At 46.6% G+C, this 17098-nt stretch overlaps 1 protein-coding gene across 1 annotated transcript in view; it reads left to right on the plus strand.

Moving 5' to 3' along the window:
- SLIT1 (slit guidance ligand 1) overlaps nt 1-17098 on the plus strand; it is a gene marked incomplete at its 3' end in the record, with an annotated part of 136110 nt that overhangs the window by 20742 nt on the left and 98270 nt on the right. Inside the window, exon 4 of the mRNA XM_080911469.1 lies at nt 1450-1521. Coding sequence (XP_080767595.1) covers nt 1450-1521 — 72 coding nt within the window. The remainder of the gene's footprint in view (nt 1-1449; nt 1522-17098) is intronic.

Below are 17098 nucleotides of genomic sequence, written 5' to 3' on the forward strand. Positions count from 1 at the left end.
GAAGTAGCAACAAAGTAATTGTATGGTTGGGCGGCACCAGGACATAAGGAGCTGTCTTAAAGGGTTACGGCATTTGGGGGCTGCCCTAGAAGAATAAAAATTTTCCAAGCACTACCTTAGGCATTAGAAATAAAGGCATGGCTGTGGTACAACTCAGTTTCCTAGCACCTTTCTCATGTGCATGGGGCCTGGATTTACTTCTCAGCACTGAAAGAAAATCTCTACTGTCTGGCAAGGAAAGAAAGCTACATGGAAAGGGATACTTTGATGTTTGAGTATCCTTTTTCTTTTTAATGTCAGTTTCCTCCCTAGTTTGGTTTACCTATATAATGCTTTTGAGACAGGATCTTTCTATGTAGCCTTGGCTGTGCAGGAACTTACTATGTAGACCAGGCTGACCTCAAACTCACAGAGATTTGTCTGCTTCTGCCTCCAGAGTGCTGGGATTAAATGGCATTTGTGCCACTACTTCCAACACCTGAGTTTTTATTTTTTTAAATCATCCATTATCTATCTATCTATCTATCTATCTATCTATCTATCTATCTATCTATCTATCTATCTCTGTCTCTCTATATCTATCTATCTATCTATCTATCCATCCATCCATCCATCCATCTATCATTTATCTATCTATAATCTATCAATCTATCAATAATCTATCTATCACCTATCTATCTATCCATACATCCATCTACTCATCACCTATCTATCAATTACCCATCTATCTACCTATCCATCTATTATCTATCTATCTATCTATCTATCTATCTATCTATCTATCTATCTAAATTCCCTCTTTTTGGGATTCAGTCTCAGCCTGTCTCAGGTTGTCCTGGAAGTCATTATCTAACCTTGCCCATAGTCAGGCTCAGAGCGATCCTCCTGCTTCAGCATCCTACATGCTAGGGTTAAATGAGTTAAACGAGTGAGCATTCTCATGCTCATCTGAAAGCATTCATTTTTAATGGAAGTTATTTTCATTAGAAAAGAGCCAGAGCAAACAATAACATAAAAATAACAACAAAAGCAAAAGAAAACTCCATCTGGCCAGTCAAATACCAGTGCCGCCTGGGCAAGCATTCACAAAGCATTTAGGTACTGGGATTTTTACCTCCTTAGGACCTAGCTCACAATTCATAAGGTCAAGGATCCAGCTCATAGCTGGATTGTCTTGGGATCAGATCTTGGGGGATCATGAAGGAGATGATGGGAAACAGAGGAGAAAGGGCACTTAGATGTTTAGTTGAGGGTCTTATCCTCTTTGGTGCTGTATGGCCGAATGGGCACTCACAGATGAGCCGTGCTTAGAGAAGATGCTGCCTCGGGGGCTCCACTCTGGTCCTCCTGGGACCCCGTCCAGATCCTTATGACTTGGAAAGAAGTGCTCTCTGAGTGTCCTCTGCCATCGCCTGAAGCTTAGGTGACTCTCTTCTTACCTTTTTCCAGACGACTGAACCGCAACCAGCTGCAAGTGTTGCCTGAGCTACTGTTCCAGAACAACCAGGCTCTCTCCAGACTGTGAGTAACACGCGTGGGTTCCCATCCTGTGTGTGGAAACTTCTCCAGGCAAGAGCTTGAAAGAATCCTAGGGCAGCGGGCTGCACGCTGTTGCGGGTAGCAGGGTCATGGAAGAGGGCGTGTCTGCAACTGTGCTCATGGTTTACTGTGGACACTCTGACGTCCTTGTTCCTGCCTTTGCACGCCTGTCTTGGGTTGAACCTTTATTCATTCCGCTGAAGCCTTATGAAGCTGTTTCTATTTTCAGCTCTGTCTACCTTTAGAGTCATGTGCTCTGTGACTGGATTTAGTCTCAGTGGCGGAAAGCCATTGTTTTATTGGCTGCAAAGCCATCATTTTATTGGCCGCCAAGGCACTTCTTGCAAGTAGAAAGGATACTTGCTAATTGTTGCACAGCGATTCTCCATGGTTTTGAGTTGTTCTACCGTCTCTTCTGTTTTGTGGGATCTTGGGTTGGATGGGGACCCTTGAGACGTACTAAGGAAACTCGGGTGCAGCTCCTCAGCCTACACTAAGTCTTCACTGCCTCTGTGGTGGGGAGTTCATTACTAGGCTACCATCTTGCATATTAGGACATTCTTAACTCTGAACCCCCCCCATTTGCTCTCTAATAACATGTTTTTCTTAATTTTTCGTTCTACAACTACTCAGCACAACTATGCCCTACTGTTAGTTTTTTAGAGGATTTTCAAATTTAGAGTTGGGAGATTTTTGAGCCCTCTTTATGGTGGTTATTGGCATTCTTGATAGCCTGGGGTGGGGATCTCTGCAGGGAATGGGAGACCCTCCATCCGGGAAACAGTGCATCAAAGGTCAGATGGCCCTGGGTTTTCTCAGTGTGACGTTTTTGGAAGCTAGCATTTCTTCTTCAACTTTGTGTGTTACCAGCTGAACTGGGGTGTGCAGCCATGTTTGCTGGGTGGCTGGCCATGAATGTCTGTCATAGCCCTGATAAAGCAGGTTTCCCTGCACGGAACTCCTGCACCTGGCACACGTGACTGTGACAGACTTTCTCATGGCTTTACCATGGTGGAGGCAAAGGTTAGAGAGGCAAACAATACCCTCGGAGTCGATGCCCTACCCCAACACTCCCCATGGTTCATATTTCAGTAGGGATTTTGGAGCAGAGGTCTTCCACACTTTAACAAGTATTAAGTAGTCAGACTTTGTAACCAAACCGGCATATGGAAATCCACTCAAGGAGGGAGGAGTCTGAAGAAGAGGACACCTGCTCTTGGCAATCCCTTGATTGCTGGGAGCCAAGGGAAGCAGTGGCCTCAAGCTCTTGTGGGGGTGGGATGGAGTTCCAAGCTCTAAACTAAAGCCAGTACATCTGAATGCTTCCTGCCTTGCTTTCCAGGCATCTGCTTCCTTGCATTTGGCAGGAGGACTTTTTTTTTTTTTTTTTTAAATGTAGGGCTATAGGCCATAGCTGGCTCTGCTCAGAGAGATTGTTTTCTTCAGGTCTGTCTCGAGTTCTTCCTCACTCTTTGCTTTGGTGCTGGAAATAGAACCCTGGGCCTCCTGTGTGCTGAGTACACATTTTACTATGAAGCTAGGACCCCAGCCTCTCGATATTTCTGAATGCCTTCTGCAAGCAAGGCATAGCAGCCAGCAGCCTTAGAAGAGAATGCCTAACAGCATGTCCCACTAACGTCAACCAAAGGCTTGGAATCATGATGGCGCCTGTGTAACCTGTGCACCTTCAGCATGAGCCATCTTGAAAAGGGCACCTTCTCGGGAGATGGCTGAGCAAAGTTATATTGGTCAAGTCCTTGTTCCCATGGTGCTCATTCAGGAACCATGGTGGTGATTGTATGGGGACAGATAAGGGAGTGTTTAAAGGTTTACTTGCTGCTACTCTTTGTCTCTTTCCCATCATGTGCTGTTGATATAAACATCTGATTCCATGTCCCCCAGTTGTTCTGGTCACAAAGCTCTCAGGGATGCTACCCTGAGGACTGGTAGGGGTGACGGTGGGGTGGGCGGGTAAAGCATGACCATCGAGTTCCTAGCTCCCCAGGACAGGAGCCAAGGTGCAGCGACCCCCCATAGCTACTGAGATGTGAGGATATTTCCAGTTCTTTCAGTTCACCTTGCTGTCTTGCTCCTTTCTGTCCCACCAAGGAGCCCAGGATGCTCCTTGGCAACGGTGACTTCACTGCCCCAACCATTTGCATTAACCACGGTGTTAACCCTTTTCCTACTTGTAGCCATATAGATCAGATCTCTGTAGGGTCTTGGGTCCTACCTCTGGAGATTTGGGACTAGGGATCATATTAGTCCATCTTAGGTCCAACGGTGGTGGGGGGGAGTTTGCGGGGTCAGCTGGTTGTAGTGATCTCTCTGGAGCTGTCTCCTTAGCTCCAGGTCCATGGCATCCCTTAAGAAGGCATGTTAAGGCCAGCACCAGTGCCTTGTTTCTGGTCCCTCTGCTGACTTTCCCTTTGCTTTGGAGGGATCTGTTACTAAGCCTTTACATCTGGAGAAAATTAAAGGCTTTCATGCAGATGCTTCACCTATCACTGTGGCAGTGGACTTGAGAGAAAGCAAAAGTGTTGGGGAGGGTGTGGCCAGGGTGTTCAGGTGGTAAGGCCCAGCTGATCTTGTTTACGCAGCTTCCAGAAATTAAGTGCATCTACTGTGTGTTCTACGCTAGCATCCCCCCGTCCCCCATGTTGAAATAGCTTGTTCATTCCTTCCAAATGCACCATGGATATCCCAGACAGGCTCTGTGCCTTGGATCACAGAGCAGTTGGACATAAGGACTGGAGTTAGGCACCGGGACTCTGAGGGTCCCTAATGAACCTGATAATGGGCTTAAACCATGACCTGGAAATGTCTCTGCTGAGTCCTAACTCCAGGGAGAGAAAGCCCCAGCATAAGTATGCACACAACAGCGATATTTAGAATATTGAAGAGAACATGGAAATAACCTTAATGCCCCATATCAGGGGGATGGTTAGACAAATTCCAGCATATCTGCTTGATGGAGTACTTAAGCCGTCTTCAGAAATGGCTTTCATGGGAGATGTCAAATCATGCAGATGGTTGTGATATCAAAAGCCAGAGTTGTATTGATCCCTGAATTACTCTAAATAATGCATGGAAAATGACTGCAGAATTCTAGCAGGGACTGAATGCGGGCAGCTTTTCTCTATTGTGTTTCCCAAATGTTCTTTAAGAAGGATGCATTGCATTTATGGTAGGAAACCTGCCAGCGTTGAACAGTCATGGAAAGCCCCTGTGTCTGAGTTAAAACTAACACTGGTGGGCAGAGAGGCAGCGCAGTGGTACAACACGCTATCACACGAGAAGGCCCAGTGCCATGAAACCCCAAAGGAGTCCCAGAGGCATAGTGTGGCTTCCGTTAGCCCTGTGGATCCAGCTGCTCTTTTGTGGGACCAAAATAATGTCTGCATCCCAGGGCTGTTTCGAGGTTGAAGAGAGATGGAAACTTTAGTGCCTCAGCATCACTAGCACGGTGGCACGTGGCACGGTGGCACGTGGCACGGTGGCACATGGCATGGTGGCACGTGGCACGGTGGCATGTGGCAGGTATTAAGAATTATGGGACATCCATGACGAACTTGCTCTGAGATGAACAAACCTAACTCCTATGCCTCCTGTCTCAGAGTGACCGCACACTTGAGCATTGCTTTAGCATCAGTATTGGTTTCTCTCGTCTCTGCAAACTCGGCCTGGTCTAGAGTTCTCTTCCCAACTTAGAATCTCAGCATCATCTATCCACAGTACAGAGATCTGTCCTCAGCTTTCGCTTCACTCAGCTAATTTTATTTTGTCTTTTAAAAAGGATTTAGATACCCTTGTAGAAATACCCAGAAAGGCCGTGGAGGGAGGCTGGGCTGCTGACAAGCAGAAAGACTGAAGTGTGACTTGTGACCATCCTCTTGGTCGCATTCTTGAGCAGTGGATGGGAAGCCAGCAGGAACCACGTAGGTGATACCACACAAGTCACAGTTCTTAGTGATCTCAAACTGTAGGTAAACTCTGTGTTCTCTGACTGAGGGGGGGGGTCTCTCTTTATTATTATTATTATTATTATTATTATCTGACTGAGGGGGTCTCTCTTTATTATTATTATTATTATTATTATTATCATCTGACTGAGGGGGGTCTCTCTTTATTATTATATTATTATTATTATTATCTGACTGAGGGGGGTCTCTCTTTATTATTATTATTATTATTATTATTATTATTATTATTATTATTATTAAACATGTGAATGCATGTGTGACTAGTGTGAATGTGGGTGTGGAGGCTGGAAGTTGATGCTGAGAGTTTTCCTCAATTATTTTTCATCTTTTGTGTCAACCGAGCCAGGTTTTCTTGCTGAACCTGGAGTTTATCAACTGGCTTTGGTTAGTCCAGCTAGCCAGCTTGCTCTAGGAATCTCCTGTTTCTACCTCCTAAGGGATTAGAGGTGAGCCTCCACACCTGCCCAGTATTTACACGGATGCTGGAGCTCCGATCTCCCCTCCTCAATGTTGCATGGTGAGTTCTTTACCCACTGAGCTACCTCCGAAGCTCCCTAGCTCCCCTACAGAAGAAAGCCCTCACCTGGTCTCGTGAGTTAGTCTGTGAAGAAGTGAGCCTACAAGCCTTTCACCCTCCCAGAAAGAACAAGAAAGGCTGCAGAAGCCATGGCCATGATATCAACGATCAAAGGGAATGGAGGGTCACTCAATGTGGGTCATGCTAGCACAGCTGAGCAGCACAATCCGTGTCAGTAGGGGACATCCGTGTGAGGTCAGCATGTCCCCCTTTTATAGATGAAAGTATGCAAGGTCCAGAGACTTTGAGACATGCCCTCGGGCTGAGCCAAATTTGAATCTGCTCTGTCTGTGGCTGTGACAGCAGGGCTGGTTGAACTTGGATTGCGCGTCCACCTGTCCAGAAGGTGACAGTCTACACCGTAGGCACTGTCTGAGGCATGTGCCACACCTGAGTCTACTGTGGGGGCAGCTACACCTGGTGGCAGGTTACCTTGGTTTGGACCAACTTTTCACTTGTCACTCAATACTCAGAGGGTATAGAAATGTCATTTTCATGGACTTTCTTTTCACAGGACTCAACTTTGGGGCTAGCCAGACATATTTGAATTCTGATAACTTCTCAGTAGTGGCCAATCTCAGACTTCCCTTGGCTAGGTGGGGCAGGTGCTTGTCTGTGCCTTACAGGCAGACAAGAAGTTTTCTGGGCTGGCTACATCTTTTACTTATCTTCAAATCGCTTTGGACACTCAGGCCCTCTGGGCTTCTGTTTAGCCTTGAAGCCCCTTGTGGATCTGCCTCAGATTGACTTCTTGGTCTCTGCAGATTTCTGCAGGTTTGGGAGGGGCAGGCGATGATTGAGGCAGCCCAGAACATCTACTTCCCATGTGCGTATATATCCCTGTCATAAGGACTGCGGTAATGCATTAACAAGGCCCTGGTGGTGGGAGCCAGGCTGTGGAGCTTTCGAAGCTCTGTGGAAGAATGACTGACCCCTGTGACCCTGTCTCAAGCTGGGTTTAATTAAACTGTCAGCACTGGTCAGAAGAACAAAGCGTCCCTTCCCGCCAGGGCCCAGCCCCCATCAGAGGCAGGAGGCTACTTCACTGAAACAAATGGCTGTACAGAATGCATCTGTCTCACTCCGAGGGAAATTACCCGAAGCAGAAGGTGACCTCGCTATTGCCACACGTCCGGGCCAGGAGGCAGCGCTGCTGAGGTCGTCCAGCTTCTGAGAAGATGCAGACGGATGTGTGGGAAGTGGGGCTCCCAGGTGACCCCCAGCTCTGATGAAGCCTTCTTCCCGTCTGTGCTGTCCCCCAGGACTCTTGCTAGGCGTCCATCATTTCTTAACATCCCTCTTTCCAGAAAGTTCTTGAGCTTTGTCCAGAGACCGGAAGCCTGTGAGAGGCTCACAGTAGCCTTGCTTAAACGGTTAGAGGAAAAGCTGGTCCAAGCAGGGTCATCTCTAAGGGACTTTTCTGCTTCTAGCTCGTTCTGTGTCATAAACGCTGGGGAGTGGCCGAGAGATGGCTCAGCAGGTAAAGGTGCTTGTCTATGCAAACTGGACCCCAGTCTGACCTGGAACATGGTTTAAAAGAACTGACTGCTGAGAGTGTTCCTCTGATCTCCACGTGCATGTCATGTAATGAGCCTGAAGTCTTACATACCATATACACACACAGTAAAAACTGAAACAGAATTAACCCAAAGCCAGAAGTAGTGGTGCATGTCTTTAAACTCCCCAGGTAGAGGCAGATGGATCTCTGTGAGTTCAAGGCCAGCCTTATCTACACAGAGAGTTGTAGGACAGGGAGGGCTACATAGTTAAACCTTGTCTACTGCCAAAAAAAAAAAAAAAAACAAAAAAAAAAACAAAAAACCCAAACAAGCCAAGAGAAAAACTTCTTGTCCCTCAGAGCTGAGGAAACAGGCTAGGGCACCTACCCCCACCTATCTGTCAAGTCTGGGATTGGCCACTCTAGAGAAGATATCAGAATTCGAACATGTCCTTCTAGCCCCTGAACCCTGTAGAAGTCCATGAAAATCACATTTCCACATGCCATTTCTACCTCTGGAAGACCTAGGTGATCCCATCTCCCAAACTTGTTTCCCTCTTTACAAAGTTTTTTGTTTGTTTGTTTTAGGGAATCTGTTTTAATACCTGCTGGGCTTAGAGTTAAGTTAGTCTCAGACAAGAGTCTAGGTTTGAACTCAGGCCCATTTGATCCCAAAGCCATGGTTTTATGGCTAAATTGTGTCTAAACTAGAGTGAGATGTGTGCGTGCGTGTGTGTGTGTGTGTGTGTGTGTGTGTATAAAGATTTTTAGGGTCAAGATCAGCACGGATCCTGAGCTAGTTGGGGTGGAAGGGCCCCTATTAACAGCATTATCACATTCCTTTCTTTGGTTTCTGCTTAGGAAGGTCTTGCTCCCCCTGTGTGCTAGGAGAGGGCTTAAGTGGAAACCCCTGTTGGGTATTTACTTCTGCTGGAGTTGGAGAGCCAGGACACCAACCCCGAGAGCAGATGATCACCTCTATAGCCATCAGAGCAGTGAACGAGTTAGCAATTACTGAGTGCTCTGGATTTGCAAAGTGCCTGCTCATCATTAAATTTGTGCCTGCTGTCAAGACGGTAGAGAAAAAGGCCAGCATCCCACTGGGCTGGCTCAGGAGCCTCGGAGGAAAGGGCAGGGCGGCTGGCCTCACTTTGACAGCTGTATGCCCAGCAGGCCTCAGTGCTCAGCATGGATGGACGTCCACACGGATCTGGCCCACGCTTTTGGACCCAGCCCAGCCCCAAACTGGCTCAGAACCATGCTGGTCTTCACAGTTACGAACAGCCAGGACACCGCCCCAAAAGGGTTTCATGGTGGTCCTCTAAGGATGCCCAGGGCACTGTGCTGCCATAGCTACCACTGCACAAAGCTGTATAAAGCAGACTGGATTCTTAAGCCAGAGAAGACAAAATAGGGAGGTGCGCGTGCGGGCAGAGGCCATGTGGGAAGGTGTGGGGAGTGAAGGGGTTTTCTCTTATATTTTGAAGACTTCACAAATGATTTTGTTAGGACATTAGCGGACAAGGGACTTAGTTGTCCCACCAAGGAAGGCATTTAACCAAGTTTCAGCTAGCATGAAAACATTTTTACTTTTTATTTAAAAAAATTGATGTGTGTGGGATTGCTGTTAAGAAAGGGTCTCAAGGTCGTCTGTATATGCGTATGGTGGCTGGGTATTCTCGTGGGACTCCTAACAGTGAGAGTTGGCAGTGTCTCTGGCTCTTTTACCTGCTCTAGGGACCCTTTTTTTCCTACTGGGTTGCCTTGTTCAGCCTTAATACGAGGGTTTGTGCCTGGTCTGATTGTAACTTGGTATGCCATGTTCAGCAGATACCCCTGGGAAGCCTGCTCTTTTCTGAGGGGACACAGAAGGGTGGATCTGTGGGAGAGGGGAGGTGAGGGAGATGGGGACTGGGAAGAGTGGAGGGAGGGGAAACTGGTCAGGATGTAATGTATAAGAAAAAAAATAAAAGAAAAAAAGGTGATAACAGGAGCATGCATTAATTAATAAGAGTATTTTGTAGAGTTAACACTAAACAAACACAATTGAGTAAGCTGGAAAAACAATTATCCATATTGGTACATGAAAACCTAGGATGCTAAGGTTACCTATTGCTTTGAGGCAAATAAACAAACCACACTGATCTTGAACTCATGAACTAGTTTCCTGCTTCTGCCTCATGGGTGCTGGGACTGTAGATATATAGTAGTATGCCTGGCTTAGTGTTCCAATTTGCATATGGGTGTTTGAGTGTGTATGTGTGTGCTGGTGCACACTCGCATATATGTGCATGCAGGTGTGTGTGCATGTAGACGTGTGTGTTTCTGGAGGCCAGAGCTGGTGACCAGCATCTTTCTCACTGTTCTCCCTCTCCTTCAGTTTTTGACACAGTGCTTTTCATTGGATCTAGAGCTCACTAATCACCTGGACTGGCTAGCCAATGGGCTCTAGGCATCTACCTGTCTCTGTCCTTCCCAACACTTCCCCCAGTGTGGTGGTTACAGATGTGTGCTGCGGTTCCTGGCTTTTAATGGGAGTGCTGGAGACCTGAGTTCAGGTCCTCAGGCGTGTGTGGCAGGTGTTTCATTGACTGAGTCATCTCTCCAATACGCACATAAAATGCCTTTTTTAAAAAAAAAATTAGTTTAATATCATTGCAAAACGGAGCTGTTATATAACCATCTGTTCAGACTTTCATGCCAGACATTCCCAGCCCCATTTCTGCTTTCAGTTGTCAGAGGTCTATGCAACCCCATGCCCACAGTGGAGGAACCGAGGCTCACCAGGCTAAGCACAGTGTGGCATGGCCAATTATTGGCAGATCTGGCTGTGGAAGCAGGGGACATGCTGGGCACATGGGCTCACCAGGCCACACTGCTTTGTCACAGAAAACCTTGGAAACTAGAGAGTGGTCAAGAAGAGGTTGTTCCCAAGGTTTCTAGGAAGGTGGGTTTTCATCCCGAGGAGTACAGTAACACATGGGGTGGAAAAAGTGTCCCTGGTCACATAAGACCCCAGCTGTTCCATGAACAGGGCTCTCGTTGCTCAGTGTTATGTAGAGGTCCCCTGGAAACACACATAGATGGATTCAAACTTAAAATCTTCTAGAAGGAGGAATCTGGAGTTGTTGATAGGCCACAGGAGTCACAGAGTGTTCTTGGACAGTGAAGTCACTACGTAGATGAGTCTTAGACCCTTCATTTAAAACCACCTCTCCCTGGCTTATTGCACCTGAGACAGGGAGGGAGGGCTACTGGCCTACAGCTCCGTCTCACAGACCTCTCCCTCAATGGCTTGAACTGGCCCCTTCTTCATAGGGAGAATTGGTTATTGCTTCTTCAGTGTCCCCTTGTCCTTTTATGACACTGTAGTAAAGTATATACAGCGGTCATCTTTTTTTTTTTTTTTTTAAGATTTATGTATTTGTTATGTATACTGTAGCTGTCCTCAGACACACCAGAAGAGGGCATCAGATCTCATGACAGATGGTTGTGAGTCACCATGTGGTTGCTGGGAATTGAACTCAGGACCTCTGGAAGAGCAGTCAGTGCTCTTAACCGCTGAGCCATCTCTCCAGCCCTACAGCGGTCATCTTAACCACAGAGAGTGCTACCTACTCTCCAGCGGCATTCGCTGCACCCCATCACCACTGTGCACACATAGATAGATGTAGTCTCCCCAAACCTGTCTCCTTTAAACGGTGTCACTACCTCCCTGTTCTGCTCTCTGTTTTCAATGACTTGCCTGTCCTATGCCACATAAATGGATTTAATGGCATTGTGGTACTAAAATTTCTTCATTTTACTAGCTAGATAATACTCCGCCACTTAGATGTGCCACCTTCCCTTTTCGGTCCTGCTGCAGGTGGTCCTTGGCTGGTGTTGCCCATCTGTGCCGTCTTAGCAACTGTTGGAACCTCAGTTACAACCCCTTTGTATTCTTTATAATCCGAAGCTCTCCTTTCCTCACCAGCTGAAGAGTCTCACAAGGGTTTGGGGTTGCCTTGCCTTCTTTTGGTATAAATGTCAAGCTGGTGAGCCTCACCATGTTCCTGATGGCCAGCTGTCCAGAGGCTGTGGGTGAAGAGCATCAGGCTTTTCCTCCCTTCCTTGATGATTCTGGGATCCACACTATGAGTCTGGGTTGGGCTCCTATGTAGTGAACTGGGTTCCACAAGACCTCGGTTCAGCCTTGGCCTGCCGTCCACAGACTCGATGCTGGTTACTCAGGGCTCAGCGCTGGTGTGTAGGCTAAAAGCATCTACTGCTGGCATGTTAAGTGCTGTGTGCAGAGCTGTCCGGGCCCTACTCCGAGGGCAGTCATGACCTCGGAGCCCTGGGCATGACCCTTGCTTCCAAGAGCTAGAAAAGTGCAGATCCAGTGTTTGAGGAAAAAGAGTGTTCTTTGCTGCTGGAGGAGGTGGGCAGGGGTTCTGGTGAAGGTGAACTCGGGAGCTGTGATAGTCACATACAGGTAGGGGCTGATGTGCCCTGTGTGTGTGTGTGTCTGTGTCTGTGTCTGTGTCTGTGAGAGAGAGAGAGACAGAGAGACAGAGACAGAGAGAGACAGACAGACAGAGTATGGCTTTGCAGCCTGGAATGTCCTAGAACCAGAGACTCCAGTTTTGACCGTGTTGGCCTGGGACCTGGCATCTCCTTTAGTCCCCCCTTTAGTGGAAACACTGTAGTTCAGTTGATTTTAGTTCCTGTTCGGGGATCTTAGGACACTTCAAGGCAAAGGGTCTCAAGGACCTCAAAGGACAGCTGGTGGAGTTCCTCAGGACGCTCTGAGTCTGTGCTGGGAATCAGGGTGCTATTGCAGTGTGCTGTCTTTGCTTTGCTGAACCTTACAGCGTGGGCAGACTCTGTAGTCAGCCTGCGGGAGGAGAAGCCCTGCCTGGCAGCTGATTAACTTGGGAGGATACATTATTGATGCAGATATTTTAACAGCCCAGTTCTTTCAACTGCTAGGTTTGGGTGAGTAGTGAAAAAAGTTTAAAAAAAGAAAAACGTTTCTGGCTGAGAACCACTGTTGTGTTAGCTGTTCCTGCCCCAACTCTTGCATCCAATGTTTCATCTCATGGTGGGGACTCCTGGATGTCCATCCACCTCATACCTGTCTGGCTTCATCTCCAGCATTAATGAGGAACCTGCAGGAGCCTAGTCTTGGTCCTAGGAGGCTCAGAGCATCCCTGTTCTTACAAGTAGTCTTGGGGGTTTGAGTTGGGGAAAGGGCAGTAAAAAAGACCAAACAAACACCCCCAAGTCTCTCCCAAGACCCTGGCTCTTCTGCACTATCTTTTCCAGAACCCTGTCAGAGTGGGTTAGCTAGAGCTGACCCTCCCAGACATCCAGTATGCAAGCGTGGGCTTCACGGGTTAGATTGGGTCTGGTGCCAGGACTCGCTAAAAGACAGCCACTGTCAGGATAGAGCCTGTGAGGTGACAGCAGCCTTGCAGAATTCTCAGACTTTGATGTAAGTTGTAAGTTTTCTTTACTTAAAAAAATAAATTGTTATTTTGGTGGTGGTGATGGTGTGCATGTGTGTGCATGGAGTGTGCGTGTGCTTGTGTGTGTGTGTGTGTGTGTGTGTGTGTGTGATGTGGGTCCCCGTATTGCAGTATGCATGTGGAGTTCAGGGACAACTAAGGAATCAGTTTTCTCCTTCTGCATGGCTCTGGGAATTGAACTTAGGTTCTCAGATTCGTGGAGTGTAGGGGGAGCTTTTAGTGCTCTCATGTGTAACCATCTATCAAACCTCAGCTTTTCTTCTTTGAAGCAGAGACGGCCTGAGCAGCAGAGGCTGGCTTCAAACTCCTGATCCTCCTGCTTAGGTTTCCTAGCACCGGAGTGCAGCGGATGCTACATCTAGCTTTTTTTTTCCTTCACATTTTAATGAGACAATTTGTAACTTGTTAATATTCATGACTCTTGTGAGCTGATGTTGGCTGTGAGCCAGTTTTCCCATGGTGCCTTGTCACAGTTTAATGGACCCGGAGCCACGGTTTTCTTCGAGGATATCAGCTCCCTTCACTTTCCTTTCCTGGTTAAGATCTGCCTGTGCGTTGGAGATGTTTTTATTAGCATACATCAATTATACATAATGATGGGTTTCATTATGACATTTTCATACATACACATAATGTATTTTGATCATCTTCACAGCCCAATGCCCGTACCCTTGTCTGCCCCGCCCACTCTTGCTAGTTCCAAGTTCTTCTTAGCCAGTTTCGCTTCTGTTTTTAAGTCTTCTTAACAATAAATGGTCATGAATTCGGCGTGCAAATATTCTATTGAGAATTTGCACATCTGCACTTATTAGAGCAATTATTATATAATTTTTTGTGTATCTCTCTAGTTTGAGTATCAAGGTAATGACTAGCTATGTGAAATGGGTTTGGAAGCATTCTTTATGTATCTAGTTTATAGAATAATTTGAAAAGGATTGGTGCTAATTGCTAATTATGTTTTTAAAGCCCTGATAGAATTCCGCAGCGAAGCTAAACACTCTATTTATTTTGCTTACAGAATTGTGGTTGGTGTGTATGTATGTGCATGTGTGTGTGTGTGTGTGTGATGTGCATGCTTATACTTGTGAGTGCAAGTGTGCATACAGAATAAAACTGCTTTTATTAGTCTGTGTGGTTATGAGAGGACCATCATGCTATCAGTCCATTCTTCCCACTTTGATGTAGCAGGTGTCTTGTGTGATTTCACTCCCCGTCATCTTACAGGGACAGGGGTCACAGACATGTGCTGCCATGTCTGTCTTTTGCATGGATTCTGTGGATTTGAACTCTGGTCCCCTTACTTGTGTAACAAGCGCTATTGACTAAGTGATCTTCCAGGCCCCATTGACATTTTTAGCTGGGAGATTTTTAATTACTGCTTCAGTATGCTTGGCTTGTTATAAACTTGCCTAAATTAAAAAGAAATTCCCATCTTGGTTTAACATTGGCAGGTCCTTGTCAAGGTGTCGTTTTCTTTTGTATTTTAGTGGAATATAATTTTAAGGGACATCCTTAAAATTTGAATTTCTTGGTATTCTTTGTTATGTCTGTATTTTCATTTCCAATTTTATCAATCTTGCTCTTCTCTAGTTCTCTTTTGGTCAGTTTGTCTAATGGTTTCATTGATTCTTTGTCATTTTTCTTTTTGTTTTGTTTCTCCTTCAACAATTTCTGTTTGGCTCTTAATTATTTATGTCTAATGTTTCTTGGCTTGTACAAAGCTATAAGGTCTTTATTAAGTTGTTTATTTCCAATCTTTTTGTTTTAATACATTTAAAAAGTTTTTCATTTTGTGTGTGTGTGTGTGTGTGTGTGTGTGTGTTAGTGCATGAATGTCATTGCATGTGTGTGGAGGTCAGAGGGCCAACTTTTGGTTGTTTGGTAGTTGTTTCAGGCCTGGGGATTAAACTCAGGTGATAAGATTTGTCAGCAGGCACCTTTACCCACTGAGCCTCCAGTCTTTTGTTGTAGAAACTTGCAGGTATGGACTTCCTTCCCTCCTAGGCTGCTTCTGTTGTATCCCACGGTTTTCAGTAGGCTGTGTCCTCATTTTCTTTTAATTCTAGGATTTCTTCATTCAGTGGTGTGTTGTTCGATCTCCACGAGTTTGTGGATTATTTTTCTTCTGGTTTTGCTTGCTGTTTATTTCTTCATCAGTGGAAGGCAAGAAGTGATTTCATATTTTCCCGTGCTTTTGAGACTTGTTTTGTGTCCCGATGCATGATTTATTTTAGAGAAAGCATGGGACTGCTGAGAAGAAGAATGTGTATTTTGCAGTGCTGGGCTGGAATGCTTCATGGAGCATTCTGTCTGTTAAGTTCATTTGATAGGATGCCATTAAAGCGATGCGCCTCTGTTTTGTTTGCTGTGCTGTCCTCATGATGACCAGGTTAGGGTTGATCTGTGACTTTCTTCTTGACAGGCTTGTTTTATGAAACAGGATTCCCCTGCGCTGTGTGCACATGTTCAGCCCTGTAATGTCCTGATGCCTCATTCCTCAATCGGCATGAAATGACTTTATCTCCCCTGACCAGTTTTCCCCTGAAGTCAGACCTTAAAGGAACTGAAGCAAACACACCCAGAGGACAGTGCCAAACACACTGTGGTTTGTTGTGTGTGTTTGTGTTCTGGAGGAGGGTGACAAACATTGGGAGCCATCTGGAAAGTATTTTACATGGGGTATACTCTCGGGCCTGGGGATTCTTGGAGTGAAGGAAATACAGATGAAGCTTTGAGAACTTTGAAGCCTTGTGAAGAGTTGTTCCGAGGATAAGGGAACCAACCGGCTTGTTCCAGAAGCTGAGCACAGTGAGCAGGAGGTTTGGGCAAGCATTGTGTGTGTGTGTGTGTGTGTGTGTGTGTGTGTGTGTGTGTGTGTGTATTCTATCCCACATGGGACAGGCTTCCTGAACCCCGAGAGGGCTGTCCACTCCTCCCTCTTCCCTGGAAGATATCCATTTCTGTCAGGATGTAGACGGAAGAGCTGGAAGCCCGGGCATGACAGCTTTGGGGTGTTCACAACCACAGCTGTTTAGCAAGGGGAGCGTTTGGGAACAGAGCATGGCCTCCCTCTGATCACACTGTGAAACTGGCATGTGAACCAAGCATGGAATTCCCCTGACCCAAGACTCTGAGTAGGAAGCGGCCCTCCAGCAAAGTGGCTCTAACGAAACTGTTGAACAAAAATATTTACCAGACCCTGGATTCTGTCTCACATCTGAGAATCAGATTTGATACAACAATACCAGTGAATCAGTTTGAGAACAGGACAGGAGGTGTGGCTTCTCCACAGCCCTCCTCAGGAGTTGCCTGGCCCCTCCCACTTGTCTCCCTGAGCTTTGACTCATTCCCCTTTTGAAGTTGACACCCTTGCTTTAGGAGCCTGCTTTCTGCACCCTGGGATCTTCCAACAAAGGCGCTTCTGTGGGCAGACCTCAGAGGCTAAACAGGAAAGGGTTAGGAAAGAAAGCTATTGACGGAATACCAATAAGGAAGGGTGTTTCTACAGAACCAGGGGCTTCAGGCAAATCTGGGGCCCACTTATACTGTCCAAACAGAGCAGAGAGTCCCTGCATGGGGTTTGCTTTGCAAAAGGCTCCCTGGTCTGCAGCAGGAGGGAGGACGGGAGGTAAGGAGGGACTATCTTACAATGAGAAGTTTAAGTTGCATCTCTGATTGGGGAGGGGCTGGCGGGGTGCTGCAAAGGCCAACAAAGAGACAGTGTGGGCTGGCGACAGTTAGGGGGACACATGGCAACTAATGGGGTAGTAATGGGCGGGGAGGTAACCTGGGAAAAGCTGTTACAAGGAAAACTGGGGCATAAATTTTGGTGGTGTGACATTCCCCTTGGCAAGAAGACAGGCACCACTGCCACCCTCCCCAAGGCCAAAGCCAGAGATGTCATGGCTCCTGGAGATGTGGCCAGGATGAAGGATGACTAGAGGGTGAGAATCCATGTCGCTTTGTAGTGCTCAAGGAATTGAGAGCGAGC

Source organism: Micromys minutus (assembly GCF_963924665.1).
Source record: "Micromys minutus genome assembly, chromosome: 2".
In the NCBI taxonomy this organism is placed as follows: domain Eukaryota; kingdom Metazoa; phylum Chordata; class Mammalia; order Rodentia; family Muridae; genus Micromys; species Micromys minutus.